The following is a 15,380-nucleotide window of genomic DNA, read 5'->3' as shown; positions in this document are numbered from 1 at the left end:
TCAACTAAATCATGACGTTGAATTTGTTTTAATTGAAAAAGATAGCTAAAAATTGCCCATGTTATTGCAACAGTGCAAGATACAAGGTGAGTTTACTTATTAACAACAAAAAATGTAAACCAAATTGTGAAAGCAAAAGTGGGCTGCAAAACAAGGGTTTTTGATAGCTTTTGCCTTATTTAAACGTTACACATTATTATGCTACAGTTGATAAATGCTATAGAGTGTAAGTTAGAATTTGCTTACTTGCTTTTAAACACTCCCCCCAACTCAGAGCACTATAGAAAAGATATATGTCTGATAAACGCTTCCTCCTTCCTTCAAGTATCACAATCTTGTAGTCACATAATCTTCGTGAATGACTGTGTTTGTGAGGCTTGCATCATAGTCTGTACTAGAGTCCTCTTTCCTTGCATGCTTCTCCTTTGGTATTATTGGAACAGTGTCTTCCACCATCACCTTCTCTGATTTGAAGGCACACATTCTCTTTCCAACTTGTAAACCTAGACTGTCCATATTCCTTTCTCGGTGGTCTACTAATATGCATTGTTCACTGAGACCAGGGATGCCCAGGTCACCCCTTGAAGATAATCCTGGAGATTCCAGTTGAATATTTCTCTCCAGTGATACCTCAGCCTGTTGACGAGCAACCTCTTCTGAAACAGAGAAGATTTGGTTTGCATTTTGCTTGGCAGCATTTTGTTTTGATCGTCTATAAAATAACCCAAAGTTTTTTATATCAGTCACAAAATTCATTTTTCTCTGTTTCTCCCGCAGGCGTTCCTGCACCACCAGTGCAGAACCATTGCTTATGTTGTGTCTTTCTGCGGTAATTGCTGCTGATCGAGGATGGATCAGGGTGGTTAAATCGAAAAGGCTGAAGTTCTTCTTGTCTTTGCTGGTAACTTCATTATCACTCTTTTCACCTGAGTCTGCTGAATTAGAAGTGTCCTTCATGGTCTGAGCAGATTGTATTGTAGAGAGTTTGCTTCCTCTTAGTAACCCCAGGACTTCAAAGCGGAAACTAGAAATGTCTTGCTTTAGTTCCTAAGTGAAATTTAAAATGATGAAATTTGTGACTTAAATAAACATTAGTAAACATCATTTGTTCATTTCATACATGGGGCTGATGTGTTTCACACATTTTTAAGAACTAGGATTCCACTCTGCTATGGTTCTATCTAGAATTTCTAGTTTTCTTCCTGGTACTTGTGTCATTGTGATATCTATTAATTTCCTATTCAAGGTCTGTAGTAATAAAGAGACTTCCTAAGGTTCATGTGAAAAGAAACAGGATGACTTTTCTTTTTCACTGCTGCATAGTCAAGTATATTGTTGTTGGTGTTTTTTTTTTTTTTTTTTTTTTGGGGGGGGGGGGAAACATTTTCAAATACTTCCTCTTCAAATACCCATCTCCTTTCAAATCACTTCACACTCTCTCTGGGATACATTTTGCAAATATTTTTAACATAGGTATATTTTGCTGTCCAAAGGGACATATATAGCAAAACAAAGTGAAGCCTGCCCTTTCTAGGGTTAGCAGTAATTTTCCATTATTTACTACCTTAAAGTTGATTTTTAACCCAGTATCTCGGTTAGCTACAAAATGTTACAAATTGGTTCATTCAATTAGATAGCATTTCTGAGATTCATCCTTTTTCTTCTCTTTTTGGATATTTGAATTCTCAACTCTAATCTAATGGTGGCCTTTAAGGTGGGCCCCTGCCTCCAACCTATCTCCCAAAGTACCAAGGACCATCTAATTCTAAAATTTGGATGTTGTGCCTGTAAAGAACATTTTGGATCCTCGCCAACTATAAATGTGCTTTAAGTTTTGTAATTTATCTATCTTCTTACCTAAGTGGCTGGTTATATTTGTTCTCTGTCAAACTTGCTACTTTACTCTGTTAAAGGTCTCCTGTAGGATTTTTTTTATTTGTTAGATTTTGCCTATAGATCTTATTGACTTTAATCATTCCTCCAAAATAGCAAAAAACTCAGGCAGAATAACAGAGGTATTTTACACACATGATATATTTATATTTATTTATATATTTCATGTATTCCACCTATTTCCTCTGGTTACAATAAAAATAAAACTCAGGGAAAAACACTAAGTTTATAAGTTACAATTAAGTGCAAATTTTTCTCCTATCAAAGCTGTGCAAAACAAAGATTTTGTTTTTGTTTTTAGCAAGTTGGTTACTAAACATTTCAGGATTAGAAATCAGCCTGAAATTTCAAAAACTAAAGCTCACTCAGTAGTAGGATAGGCAGTCAGAATGCCAGGATTTTCTATGCCTTCAATAAAGTCATCTCGACATTTGAGAGTAAGTATGTTTGAAAACAATGCATTTTGAGAAGAAATGTCATCACTCTTTTGGATAATACAATAGTGATTTAATTTAGAAGACACAAAATCTAGCTGGAACACACAGCTGTGTTTCCAGTTTTGATTGTCAATGTGCTATATCAGATTCCATGCTCTGCAGAATCAGCTTCTTGGTGATTTCATCATTAAAGTAAAAATAGGTACCTTAAAGTTTTCTTCAGTCAGGCCTTCTTCTGTTTTGGCATCTCTAATCATTGCAGCAACATATCGCTTCACTAGGTTCCTCATAACTTCCTGAGGTATTTAAAAATAACACAATTGATATTCAGTGCATATATATGATTTCTTTCTTTGGTTAGTTCTGAAAACGGAACTGTATTTTAATGCAAATTTCAAGATATAATATATGATTAACTTACTTGATACTGGTGATGTCTTCTCAAATTATCAGCAGCTCGCCTCTGAAAAGGGAAAGGATGTTTACCATTCTATAAAATAATTAATTTGTTCTTTTAATGAAGAATATTTTTTTAATTTTTTCAGAGGGAGAATTTAATTAGACAGTGGACAAGTGCCAGAAAGTGCTTCACATGAATCAAAAGAATGAGTGAACCAAAAGAGCAAATGCAAGGTTATAACCTGTATGGAATTTGATATACAAAATAAGTTTAAAATAATGTAAATGTTGCTTTTCTAACATAAGGAGATAGGGAAATCAATAATTATAGTTGACAGACTACTGAAATCACTTGAAATGATGCTAAGAGAAACAGATGGGCCATATCAAATTGAAAAATAGAAAAAATGTCAAATAAAAATTCAATAGAATAATAGCTATTATTATCTACACTAATAAAAGACAAACATGCAAATTGACCGTACCTCCGCTATGCACACAAGCCACACCCACCAGCCAATCAGGAGCAAGTATGCAAATTAACCCAACCAAGATGGCTGCAGCAACAGAGCAAGCAGGAGGCTTGGGTTTCCCCAGCAATGGAGGAAGCCAAGCTTCCCACCCCCTCTGGCCGGCCCTGGCCTCTGCTCAAGGCTACAAAGTTTCAATTATAAAAGATAAATAAATCCCAACAAAAATGGCTTCGGCCACAGAGCAAGCAGGAGGCTTGGGTTTCCCTGGCGATGGAGGAAGTCAAGCTTCCTGGCTGACCCTGGCCTCCACTCAAGGCTACAAAGTTTCAATTATAGAAGACTAGCGTTCTCGTTGCAGGAAAAATCCTGCAATAGGGTTTCCTGCTGCACTCTACCCCACCCCGCCTCCGCTCCTCTCTTGTCCCCCGGCCTGCCTTCTCCACCAGCCCTCCCCGCTCTCCTTCCTTCTCCCCCGGCCCCGCCTCCGCTCCTCCCTTCTCCTCCCCCCGGCTTGCTTGCTTCTCCACAGCTTTGCTCCCATCAGCATCTCTTGGCTTCTTTCTACGCTGTCTTGATATGCAAATTAGCCGCCATCTTTGTGGGGGTAATTTGCACACTCGTCCTGATTGGTTGGTGGGCGTGGCATGGTTGGTGGGCGTGGCTTGGGCATAGCGAAGGTGCGGTCAATTTGCATAGTTGTCTATTATTAGGTAGGATAAATAAATCCCAGATACCAGGGCCTCCGCTTGGGTTGCCGGGGGGCATGGCCAGCCTGCAAAACACCACAGGCCCCTCGCCCAGGCCACCCCATTCCCCAAGGGAACCCCCACCCTGATCCGGGATACACTTCAGGGCAAGCCGGCCCCCACCCATACACCAGGCCTCTATCCTATCTAATAAAAGAGTAATATGCAAATTGACCATCACTCCAATACACAAGATGGCTGCCCCCATGTGATCAAAGATGGCTGCCCCCATGTGGACACAAGATGGCCACCACAAGATGGCCAGCAGGGGAGGGCAGTTGGGAGGGACCAGGCCTGAAAGGGAGGGCAGTTGTGGGTGATCAGGCCAGCAGGGGATGGCAGTTGGGAGAGACCAGGCCTGCAAGGGAGGCAGTTGGGGGTGATCAAGCCTGCAGGGGAGGGCAGTTAGGGGTGACCAGGCTGGCAGAGGAAGGAAGTTGGGGGCAACCAGGCCTGCAGGGAAGAGCAGGTGGGTGGGACCCAGGCCTGCAGGGGAGAGCAGTTGGTGGGGACCAGGCCTGCAGGGGAGGGCAGTTAGGGGCAATCAGGCTGGCAGGGGAGCAGTTAGGCATAAATCTGGCTGTCAGGGGAGTGGTTAAGGGGTGATCAGGCTGGCAGGCAGAAGTGGTTAGGGCCAATCAGGAAGGCAGGCAGGTGAGCAGTTGGGAGCCAGCAGTCCTGGATTGTGAGAAGGATTAATCCAAACCAAGATGGCTACAGCCACAGAGAGCAAGGTTTCCTAGGTAACAGAGAAAGCCAAGCTTTCCGCCTGCCCTTGCCAGGCCTAAGCCTCCACTCAAGCTACAAAGTTTCAATTATAGAAGGTAAACAAATTTAAACAGAATGGCGGCAGAACGGAGCTTGAGAGAGCAGGCCAGGGTTGCTGCCGGCAACAGGGGAAGCAAAGCTTTCTGCACACCCTGGCCGGGCCCAACTGCTTAAGGCAACAAAGTTTCAATTATAACCCCAACACAAATGGCTGCCGGCAGCCTGGGAGGGAGCCCCAGGCTTGGCTCCGCTCCAGACTACAAAGTTTCAATTGTAGAAGGAAAATAAATTCCAGATACCAGGGCCTCTGCTTGGGTTGCCAGGGGGCGTGGCCAGCCTGCAAACCACCAAAGGCCCCTCGCTCAGGCCGCCCCATGCCCCAAGGGAACCCCCACCTGATCCAGGATACCCTTCAGGGCAAACCAGCTGGCCCCCACCCCTGTACCAGGCCTCTATCCTATCTAATAAAAGAGTAATATACAGATTGATCATCACTGTAACACACAATATAGCTGCCCCCATGTGGTCAAAGATCCTGCCCCCATGTGGACACTGGATGGCCACCACAAGATGGCCAGCAGGAGAGGGCAGTTGGGAGGCACCCGGCTTGCAAGGGAGGGCAGTTGAGAAGGACCAGGCCTGCAAGGGAGGGCAGTTGAGAGGGAACAGGCCTGCAAGGGAGGGCAGTTGGAGGTGATCAACCCTGCAGGAGAGGGCAGTTAGGGGTGACCAGGCAGGCAGAGGAGGGAAGTTGGAGGCAAACAGGCTGGCAGCAGAGTGGTTAGGGGGAGATCAGGCTGGCAGGCAGAAGCGGTTAGGGGCAATCAGGAAGGCAGGAAGGCAAGCAGTTGGGAGCCAGCAGTCCTGGATTGTGAGAGGGATGTCTGACTGCCCGTTTAGGCCCGATCCCAGTGGGTCCCATATTGGAGAGGGTACAGGCTGGGATGAGGGACAACCCCCCCTCCGTGCACGAATTTCGTGCACCGGGCCTCTAGTCTGTAATAATAATAGTTTAATATGTTAATTAGACCGGACAGCCAAACGACCTTTTTGACCTCATTCTGGACGAAGCCATGGTGGCGGGGGCCCAGGCAGGGGTGATTAGGGACAAACAGGCAGGCAGGCACAGTGGTTAGGGGCGATCAGGCAGGCGAGCAGTTAGGAGCCAGCAGTCCCAGATTGAGAGAGGGATGTCTGACTGCCGGTTTGCCAAGGAGTCCCATATTGTGAGAGGGTGCAGGCTGGGCCGAGGGACTCCCCCTCCCCCAGGCACAAATTTTGTGCACCGGGCCTCTAGTATCCAAATAAAACCAAAACACTAATTCAAAAAATATATATGCATCCTATGTTCATTGCAGCATTATTTAGAATAGCCAAGATATGGAAGCAACCCAAGTGCCCCTCAATAGATGAGTGAATAAAATGCTGTGGTACATTTATACAATGGAATACTATTGGACCATAAAAAAGTTGAAATCTTACCCTTTGCAATAGCATAAATGGACCTAAAGGGTATTATGCTTAGTGAAATAAGGCATACAGAAAAGATAAGTGCCATATGATTTCATTTATATTTGGAATCTAATTAACAAAATAAACCAAATAATAAAATAAAAATTGACTCATATATACATAGAACAGACTTATAGTAGTCAGAGGGGAGGGATATTGGGGGCTGGGTGAAAAAGGTGAAGGGATTGAGCAGAAAATATTTTTAGTTGCAGAATGTTCACAGAGGTATAGATTATAGAATAGGGAATATAGTCAATAAAATAAGCCTATCTAATAAAAGAGCAATATGCAAATAGACCGTACCTTCACCACACCCACAAGCCACGCCCACAAGCCACACCCACAAGCCAATCAGGAGTGAATATGCAAATTAACCCAACCAAGATGGTTGGGGCCACAGAGAGAGCAGGAGGGAGGCTTGGGTTTCCCCAGCGATGGAGGAAGCCAAGCTTTCCGCACACCCTGGCCTGGCTTGGCCTCTGCTTAAGGCTACAAAATTTCAATTATAGAAGATAAATAAATCCCAACAAAAATGGCGGCAGCCACGGAGCTGGAGAGAGCAGGAGGCTAGGGTTGTTCCTGGCGATGGAGGAAGCCAAGCTTCTGCAGCACTGGCCTGCCTTGGCCTCCACTTAAGGCTACAAAGTTTCAATTATAGAAGATAAATAAATCCCAACAGAAATGGCTGCTGCCATGGAGTGAGCAGAAGGCTTGGTTCCGCTCCAGGCTACAAAGTTTCAATTGTAAAAGATAAATAAATCCCAGATACCAGGGCCTCTGCTTGGGTCGCCAGGGGGCGTGGCTGGCCTGCAACCCACCACAGGTCCATCGCCCAGGTCGCCCCATGCCCCAAGGGAACCCCCACCCTGATCCAGGACACCCTTCAGGGCAAGCCGGCCCCCACCCATGCACCAGACCTCTATCCTATCTAATAAAATAATAATATGCAAATTGACCATCACTCTAACACAGAAGATGGCTGCCCCCATGTGGTCAAGATCCTGCCCCCATGTGGAAACAAGGTGGCCACCACAAGATGGCCAGCAGGGGAGGGCAGTTGGGAGGGACCAGGCCTGAAAGGGAGGGCAATTGTAGGCAATCAGGCAAGCAGGGGAGGGCAGTTGGGAGGAACCAGGCTTGCAAGGGAGGGCAGGTTGGGGCAATGAAGCCTGCAGGTGAGGGCAGTTAGAGGTGATCAGGCCGGCAGAGGAGGGAAGTTGGGGGTGGCTGGGCCTGCAGGGAAGGGCAGTTGGGTGGGACCCAGGCCTGCAGGGGAGAGCAGTTGGGGAGGACCAGGCCTGCAGGGGAGGGCAGTTAGGGGTGAACAGGCCCACAGGGGAGGGCAGTGAGGGGCAATCAGGCTGGCAGGGGAGCAGTTAGGCATCAATCAGGCTGGCAGCAGAGTGGTTAAGGGGTGATCAGGCTGGCAGGCAGAAGCAGTTAGGGCCAATCAGGAAGGCAGGCAGGCAAGCAGTTGGGAGCCAGCAGTCCTGGGTTGTGAGAGGGATGTCCAAGAGGCAGTTGGACATCCCTCCAGGGGTCCCAGATTGGAGAGGGTGCAGGTTGGGCTAAAGGACACCCCCCCCCCGTGCACGAATTTCATGCACCGGGCCTCTAGTCCTATATAATAAAGAGGTAATATGCAAATTTATGATCACGCCCTTGCACAAGATGGCCGCCACCATGTGTTCACAAGATGGCCGGCAGGGGAGGGCAGTTGGGGTGATCAGGCCTGTAGGGGAGGGCAGTTAAGGGTGACTGAGCTGGCAGAAGAGGGCAGTTGGGGGTACCAGGCCTGCAGGGGAAGGCAGTTGTGGGCGACTGGGCCTGCAGGGGAGGGCAGTTGGGGGTGACTGGGTCGTTAGCAGAGGGCAGATGGAGGGGACCGGGCCTGCAGGGGAAGGCAGTTGGGGCTGATCAGGCCAGCAGGGGAAGGCAGTTAGGGGCAGCCAGGCTGGCAGGGGAGGGCAGTTTGTGGGACCAGGCCTGCAGGGAGGGAAGTTGGGGGTGACCAGGCCAGCAGGCGAGGGCAGTTAGGGGCGACCAGGCCTGTATGGGAGGGCATTTAGGGGTGACCAGGCTGGCAGGGGAGGGCAGTTTAGGGCGACTGGGCTGGCAGGGGAGGGCAGTTGGGGGCAATCAGTCTGGCAGGGGAGTAGTTAGGCATTGATCGGGCTGGCAGGGGAGTGGTTAGGGGTGATCAGGCTGGCAGGCAGTCAGGCAAGTGGTTGGGAGCCAGCAGTCGCAGATTATGAGAGGGATGTCTGAATGACGGTTCAGGCCCGATCTTACAGGTAGTCAGACATCCCCCAAGGGGTCCCAGGCTGGACTGAGGAACACCCCTCTCCAGTGCATGAACTTTTTTGCCCTGGGCCTCTAGTATTATGACAAATATGTTTGGGGCAAGGTGGGTACTTGAAGCAGTGGGGATAACATTCTGCAAAGTTCATGATTTCCTAACCACTTTGCTGTATATCTGAAACTAATACAGAATAACATTGAATGTCAATTGTAATAGAAAAATTTATATATATACTAGAAGCCCAGTGCATGATTTAATCATGCACGTGTAAGTTGTCTGTCCACTGGTTGGCAGCTCCGAAGTCCCTGGGCCCCTAGGGTGAGGCGGGGCGGGGGCGTGGTCCTCCTGCTGCCAGAGCCCAGGCCAGGGTCTTGCCTTTGCCTCTCGCCCAGGAAGGCTGGGGCCGCCGCCACGTGCTCCTGCGGCCCAATTGCCGCCAGACTCCTCCCCGGGGAGCCGCGCTGCCCGCCCACCGCCCGCAGCCTCCAAACCTCCAAAACGCCGGCTCGGCTCGCTGCCCCAGAGGCCCGTCTGTGCCGCAGCACAGCCATGGCGCAGACGCTGAGCTCGCGTCGCCTCTGGCAACGCGAGCTCAGCATCCTGCCGGCCCAATCACCACCCCAGCCACCCCGAGTCCCGCCCCCTGTATCACCCGCTGGCCCAATCATGGGCGTAGCGGAGTGATGGTAATTTAAATATTACCTTTTTATTATGTAAGATTTATATATAGACCTTGCTGCTGGGGCCCTGTCAACCCCAAATCTAGTTCACCTGCACCCTGGACCCAGACAGCGGGGAGGAAGGAGCCCAATTCCTCATGGAGTTGGCCGTGCCTTAGCTTCCTTCTGGGGCCCTGACAGCCCTGAAACTGGTTCACCCACACCCAGGACCCAGACAGGAGGGAGGAGGGAGCCCGATTCCTCGTGGAGTCGACTGTGCCTTAGCTTGCTGCTGAGGCCCTGACAGCCCTGAAGCTCTTTCACCCGCACCCCAGACTCAGACAGGAGAGAGGAGGGAGCCCAGTTCCTCGCAGAATTGGCAGTTGGTCCCTCCCACTGGGAGGCCAGCCTCCCTGATTGGCCCTGATTGGGGGGCTGGCTGGCCAACCTCCTGTGGTCCTTCTCCCCCTGTGTGCCGGCCCCCCTGATTGTCCCTGATGGCAGGCCAGGCCAAGGGACCCCACCCATGAACAAATTCGTGCACTGGGCCTCTAGTGTGTGTGTGTGTGTGTGTGTGTGTGTGTTATATTAATTAAACACTTTGGTGAAGTATTGCATAACATCTTTTTACTTTAATTAAGTGATCCAAACTCTGGAGCCACAAGTAGAAACACTAGTTTTGTTTTAGTTTAAATAGCTGATCTAGACACCAGTGATTTTGTAAACAGGAGTTTCTAATTAAAGCTACAAGCTATAAGTGCTTGTTAAAATGGAGATTCCCTATGATTCTAGTACACATTAAAGTTTGAGAACCAGTGTTTTAATACTGAGAGTGTTTTGATAAAATGAGATTAAGCAAAAAATTTCCAAATAGGTTGTCCCTTTGTAGGATTTTTATGATTTCCCAGAGAGAAACCATTTCTCAATGAGTTTTCTTTCTATAGTAAAGGTTTTGATCAATAAAATATTTCTTTTTTAAAAAAATATATTTTATTGATTTTTTACAGAGAGGAAGAGAGAGGGATAGAAAGTCAGAAACATCGATGAGAGAGAAACATCGATCAGCTGCCTCCTGCACACCCCCTACTGGGGGTGTGCCTGCAACCAAGGTACATGCCCTTGACCGGAATCGAACCTGGGACCCTTGAGTCCGCAGGCCGACGCTCTATCCACTGAGCCAAACCGGTTCCAGCCAATAAAATATTTCTGCTTCATTTATGCTTTCCCCCAGAAAGTATTCCAAATGAAAGGTTAATTTACCTGGAATACCTAATTATCCATATAAGAAAGTCCTGTTAGTCTGATCAAATAATTGAATTGATACCCCCTCCCCTGGGAACTGACCTGTAGACTACTTCACAGCCATTTTCTTTTGCTTAGACCACATTCCATTTGCTAAGACCACTATCTTTCACCTTAGGACTTGCCCAGGATATGGACCTGCCCAGAGAATTCCCTGCCAAAAAAAATTGCCTAGAGTCCTATATATGAAAAGATGTTCAACGTCACTGCCAATCAGGGAAATGCAAATGAAAACTACAATGAGATACCACCTTACACCAGTTAGAGTGGCCATTATCAACAAGGCAAACAACAGCAAGTTTTGGAGAGATTGTGGAAAACAGGGAACTCTCATTCACTGCTGGTGGGAATGTAGACTGGTACAACCACTATGGAAAGCAGTCTGGCGTTGCCTCAAAAAATTAAAAATAGAGCTACAATATGACCCAACATCCCCCTTCCTGAGTATATACCCAAGAAACTCAAAATCATTTATACGCAAAGATATATGCACCCCTATGTTCATTGCAGTATTATTCATAGTGGCCAAGACTTGGAAACAGCCAAAGTTCCCTGTGATAGAGGACTGGATAAAGAAGATGTGGTATGTATACACAATGTAGTACTACACGGCCATAAGAAAGGATAAAATAGCACCATTTACAACAAGATGGATGGACCTTGAAAACATTATGCAAAGTGAAGTAAGTCAGACTGAAAAAGCTAAGAACTATATGATTTCACTCATATGTGGAATATAAAACTGAAACTTATGAACACAAACAGCAGTGTGGTGATTGCCAGAGTGAGGGGTGTGAGGAGAGAAAGGGGTCCTAATATGAGGTGACAGGGGAAGATTTGACTTTGGGTTGTGGGCACATGGTCCTACATACATATTTTGTAAATTAGTAATCCACACATGAAACCTATATGTTCATGATGACTAATGTCACCCCAATAAAATTTAATTAAAAAAAAAAAGAAATCTACACTAATAAAAGAGAAATATGCAAATTGACCATACCTCTGCAACACCCACCATCCAATCAGGAGTGAGTATGCAAATTAACCCAACAGAGATGGCAAGCTAATTTGCATACACAGGCGCCCAGCAGCCTGGGTCCCAGGAACATGCTTGGGACTCAGGCCGCTCAGAGCCTGTAGGCCTGCACATAAGCCCTGAGCAGCTGGGGTCCCAGAATGCCCCTGGCCACTCCTGGCCAACAGGCCTTGGCACCAAGCGGCCTGGGGTGGGGTGGCAGAGGCTTGAGCAGGGCCGGAGAGGAGCTGGTGGGCCCTGCCCAAGCAGAGGCTTGAGCAGATCTGGGGGGCCCTGCCTAAGCCACAGCGGAGGCTTAGGAAGAGCTGAGGTGGGGGTCCTGCCCAAGCCGCAGCAGAGGTTTGAGTAGGCCCGGAGATGGGGGGCGAGGGAAGGGGGGCGCGTGCTAGCCTTGGCTTGCCAGCAGTCCTGCCTCTGCACATGAGCTGCAGAGGAAACACCTTTTCTGACTGCTCATTGGCTAAGCTCCCTGTACACCACTGGTAATGTTCTTGGTAACTTGGGTAATAAGAATCCAAAAAGGTGATTTAGGGTTTTTCCACCACACTCCTGGAGGAAAAAAATGAAGTTCTGCTGCTGGAGGGCTAAGAAATGTCATATCCTGCCCTAGCGGGTTTGGCTCAGTGGATAATGCCTCGGCCTGCCGACCACAGGGTCCGGGTTTGATTCTGATCAAGGGCATGTACCTAGGTTGCAGGCTCCTCCCTAGCCAGTGCCCAGGTCAGGGCTCATGCAGGAGGCAACCAATCAAAGTGTCCCTCTCACATTGATGTTTCTCTCTGTCTTTCCCTCTCTCTTCCACACTCTCTAAAAATCAATGGAAACATATCCTCAGGTGAGGATTAAAAAAAGAAAAAAAAATGTCATATCCTATGAAAGACACATCTTGAAAATGCCTAAAGAAAGTTGTCATTTTTTCTTGGTGAAGGGACTGGAGTCCGTGTTGATGAAAACACCTTGGCAGTTGCAGTGGCTGGCAGTGGCTGCAGGAGCGGGGTGATGGGGCTGGTGCCTTCCCCTCCCTCCCTCACATTAGTTGTATCTCATTCCAATTTCCATTTTAACCTGCGGCTTAGGCCCGCTCCCCACGGAAGGCTCCCAGTCTATGAGAGGGGGCAGGCTGAGCTGAGGGACCCCCCCCCCAACCCCAGTGCACGAATTTCGTTCACCGGGCCCTTAGTAATAAAATAAAAAATAAAATAAAATCTCTGACTCCTTGTCCCTGGCTGCTGGTGCTATTTGGGGGCTCAGCCCATCTGGTTACCAGATGACCTAATAAATGTATAACTCTTTACCACTTTTGGCCTTGTGCGTTACTCCTTCAGCGACCCTAACAAGTCCAAAGTTTTTTTTTGTTTTTTTTAAGAGTTACTTAATTCTTCAGGGTTAGTTGTTACCCAGTGGTCATAAATAGCAAGATAAAATCACCAGTGATGGAATCTAGAGAGGACCAATGGTGGTAACCCTGAAGGGCAGGGAAGAGAATGAACATCTTCTAGGTGACAAGAGTCAATAAGTGAATCACAAATAGGAAGGTTAGAGAAAATTGACTCAAAAAATGCATAAACTCTACCTAGAGTTTAGTTTCAATTTTCTGTTTCAAAAATGTGGCTTAAATAATAAGCAAGTTAGGATGAGAGCAGAAGGCATACCATCTTGTTAAATGAGAACTTTGAGATACAGGAATCTAAGAGGAAACTGAAAACAGTGATAGGATCTGTAAGACCTGTTGATAAAACTTAAAAGATAAATACACAACATGGAGGGTATTGTTGCATACTCATCAGACTTTTCAGGGAAACAAGGAAAGGCACATTAGACGGAAACAATCACCCAGTTTTTTCCCCAGCTCTGTCACCAAGGGATCATGAAATGCTGAGCAAGGTAAATAAGTTCTCTTTTAAAGGAAATGGTTGAGTTAAATGATTTCTAAAGTCCCTTTCAAGTATGATTTGATATTCTAATCCATATCTTGGTTATACAAAGTGACTTCCACCTTCTTATTAATGAATATGTGTATATCCCCTTGTCTTCATGTTTATACAAATAACTATCAGAAAGATTATCCAAACTAAAAGGAATTCAGAGCAAAAGAAATTACTTTTTGATTCTCATTTAACTCCTGTTATTATTAGAATCTTCTTAATTTGGCTTTCATTTATCTTATATTTTTCTTACAAGTAATATGTACTATTTATTTTCATCTAAAATGTAAATATGTAAAACTCAACTATGAGTATGCAAACCAAAATAATATAGCCTCACTCTGGAATGGAGTCCAGAGAAAGAGTGAACATATAACATTCACTGAGTTTGTTAGGCTGGTGCCTGCCCAAAACCATGGCTTGGTAGAGAAGAGGCAGGATTGAGAGTGGATGAGGCTGAAGAAGAGAGACATGACTCACAATATTTATTTAGTTTGTCATAAATTCCCGAAGCATAAAGATATCCAAAGGTTAGTAAAATTAACATGGATAAGGAAAAGAAATGGTTTGACATCACAGTTAATCTTTAATTATCTTCCTGTGTGTTCAGGGCAGAAATAGAATATTGGGGACCAACCGTAATTATGAGTGATATTAATCATGTTCTGTTAACCATGATGTTTTGTTCTGATTAAAGAAAGCACATTCTGCTTCCCAGTAACATTTTTCAAAGGAAGTACAATTTTCCAGTATAAGAGAAACATGGTTCTGAGCCGTCCTAATGTTTTTTTACAAACACAACTTCTCGGCATTTAATATGATTGAGAGTAGAAGCAAAATGTTGGACAATTAAACACATTCTGAAATTGTTAGAGGAAGAAACATAATATTCTCCTAGCTATTAGTTATAAGAAATAAAATAATAAACATTAATCATGCTCTGTTAACCATGAATGTTTTGTTCTAATTAGAGAAAGCACATTTTAACCTGGCTGGGAGTTGTACTCCCTGGGACATGGGAGCTAACATCGGAATGCAGTCCATCCTCCTTCCCAAGAACTGCCTATTATTATGGAAAGATTCACAACTTCATGGCTGAAACAATCTAGTCTGGTAGGTACCTGCTCTTTACAACCTCCAACCCCTATTACCTATAATCTGGTCCCAGAGTGCCCAGAGGCGCCCGCCTTCTTGTGACCCTTGCCCACCCTGAGCTCACATGACTTGTAACCCGTAATGATTATCCCATGTCTACTTTCCCATGCCTGTAATTCCTACTTCCCCATGTAATCTTTGTCCTTTTACCCAATATAAGCAGCTGGCTTATGGTGGGGTGCAGAGCAGATTTTTGTGGATGACCTGCTGCTCTCCCATACTACCGGCAGTATTGGAATAAACACTCATATATGATACAACCCTGTCTCTGCTTAATTGGCTCAAGTGGTGACAAGCAGCCCAGACCCCTTGGTTGTGAGGTTATATAATCTGGCGACTCTGGTGGGATGTAAGTGAGCGACTCCTCTGGGGTGAACACTGGTGATCCCGCTTGCTGCCTGGACTGGGGGTTCCTGGGGCTGAGGTCTGGACTCTTATTTGCAGCACTGCCAGGTATTTTCCTGTTTTGAGTCCTAGCCCCAGCCTCAGCAATCCCCATCATCTCACATAATATGTAAGTTGAATCAAGCATTTCTGTATGACAGAAGAATCAATCATGTTTGTATGGCACGAGAAGCATTTGCTGCCTCTCATCTGGTTTTAAGGCATGCATTTACTGGGTGAGCCTGACCAGATCCTGGTAGCAAGAGACCTCTAGTGGTCCTTGCCTGGTATTCGAGCCCTTAGTCTGATCCATTCTGGGACTAGAGACATTGCTCTGCTTCAGTGTTGTTTTTTTTTTGTTTTGTTTTTTTTTTGTTGTTTAATGC

At 46.2% G+C, this 15,380-nt stretch overlaps 1 protein-coding gene across 1 annotated transcript in view; it reads right to left on the bottom strand.

Moving 5' to 3' along the window:
- Window positions 1-327: 327 nt before the first annotated feature.
- TRPC4 (transient receptor potential cation channel subfamily C member 4) overlaps window positions 328-15,380 on the bottom strand; it is a gene marked incomplete at its 3' end in the record, with an annotated part of 376,713 nt that continues 361,660 nt past the window's right edge. The window contains exons 9-11 of the mRNA XM_079779004.1: window positions 2,752-2,793; window positions 2,537-2,626; window positions 328-1,047 (exon numbers count right to left, since the gene is read on the bottom strand). Of these exons, the coding sequence (XP_079635130.1) occupies window positions 328-1,047; window positions 2,537-2,626; window positions 2,752-2,793 (852 nt within the window). The remainder of the gene's footprint in view (window positions 1,048-2,536; window positions 2,627-2,751; window positions 2,794-15,380) is intronic.

Source organism: Cnephaeus nilssonii, assembly GCF_951640355.1.
Source record: "Cnephaeus nilssonii genome assembly, chromosome: 8".
Classification (NCBI taxonomy): Eukaryota; Metazoa; Chordata; class Mammalia; order Chiroptera; family Vespertilionidae; genus Cnephaeus; species Cnephaeus nilssonii.
Note: the sequence above shows the minus strand (reverse complement) of the source record. Positions and strands in the feature narration are given on the sequence as shown.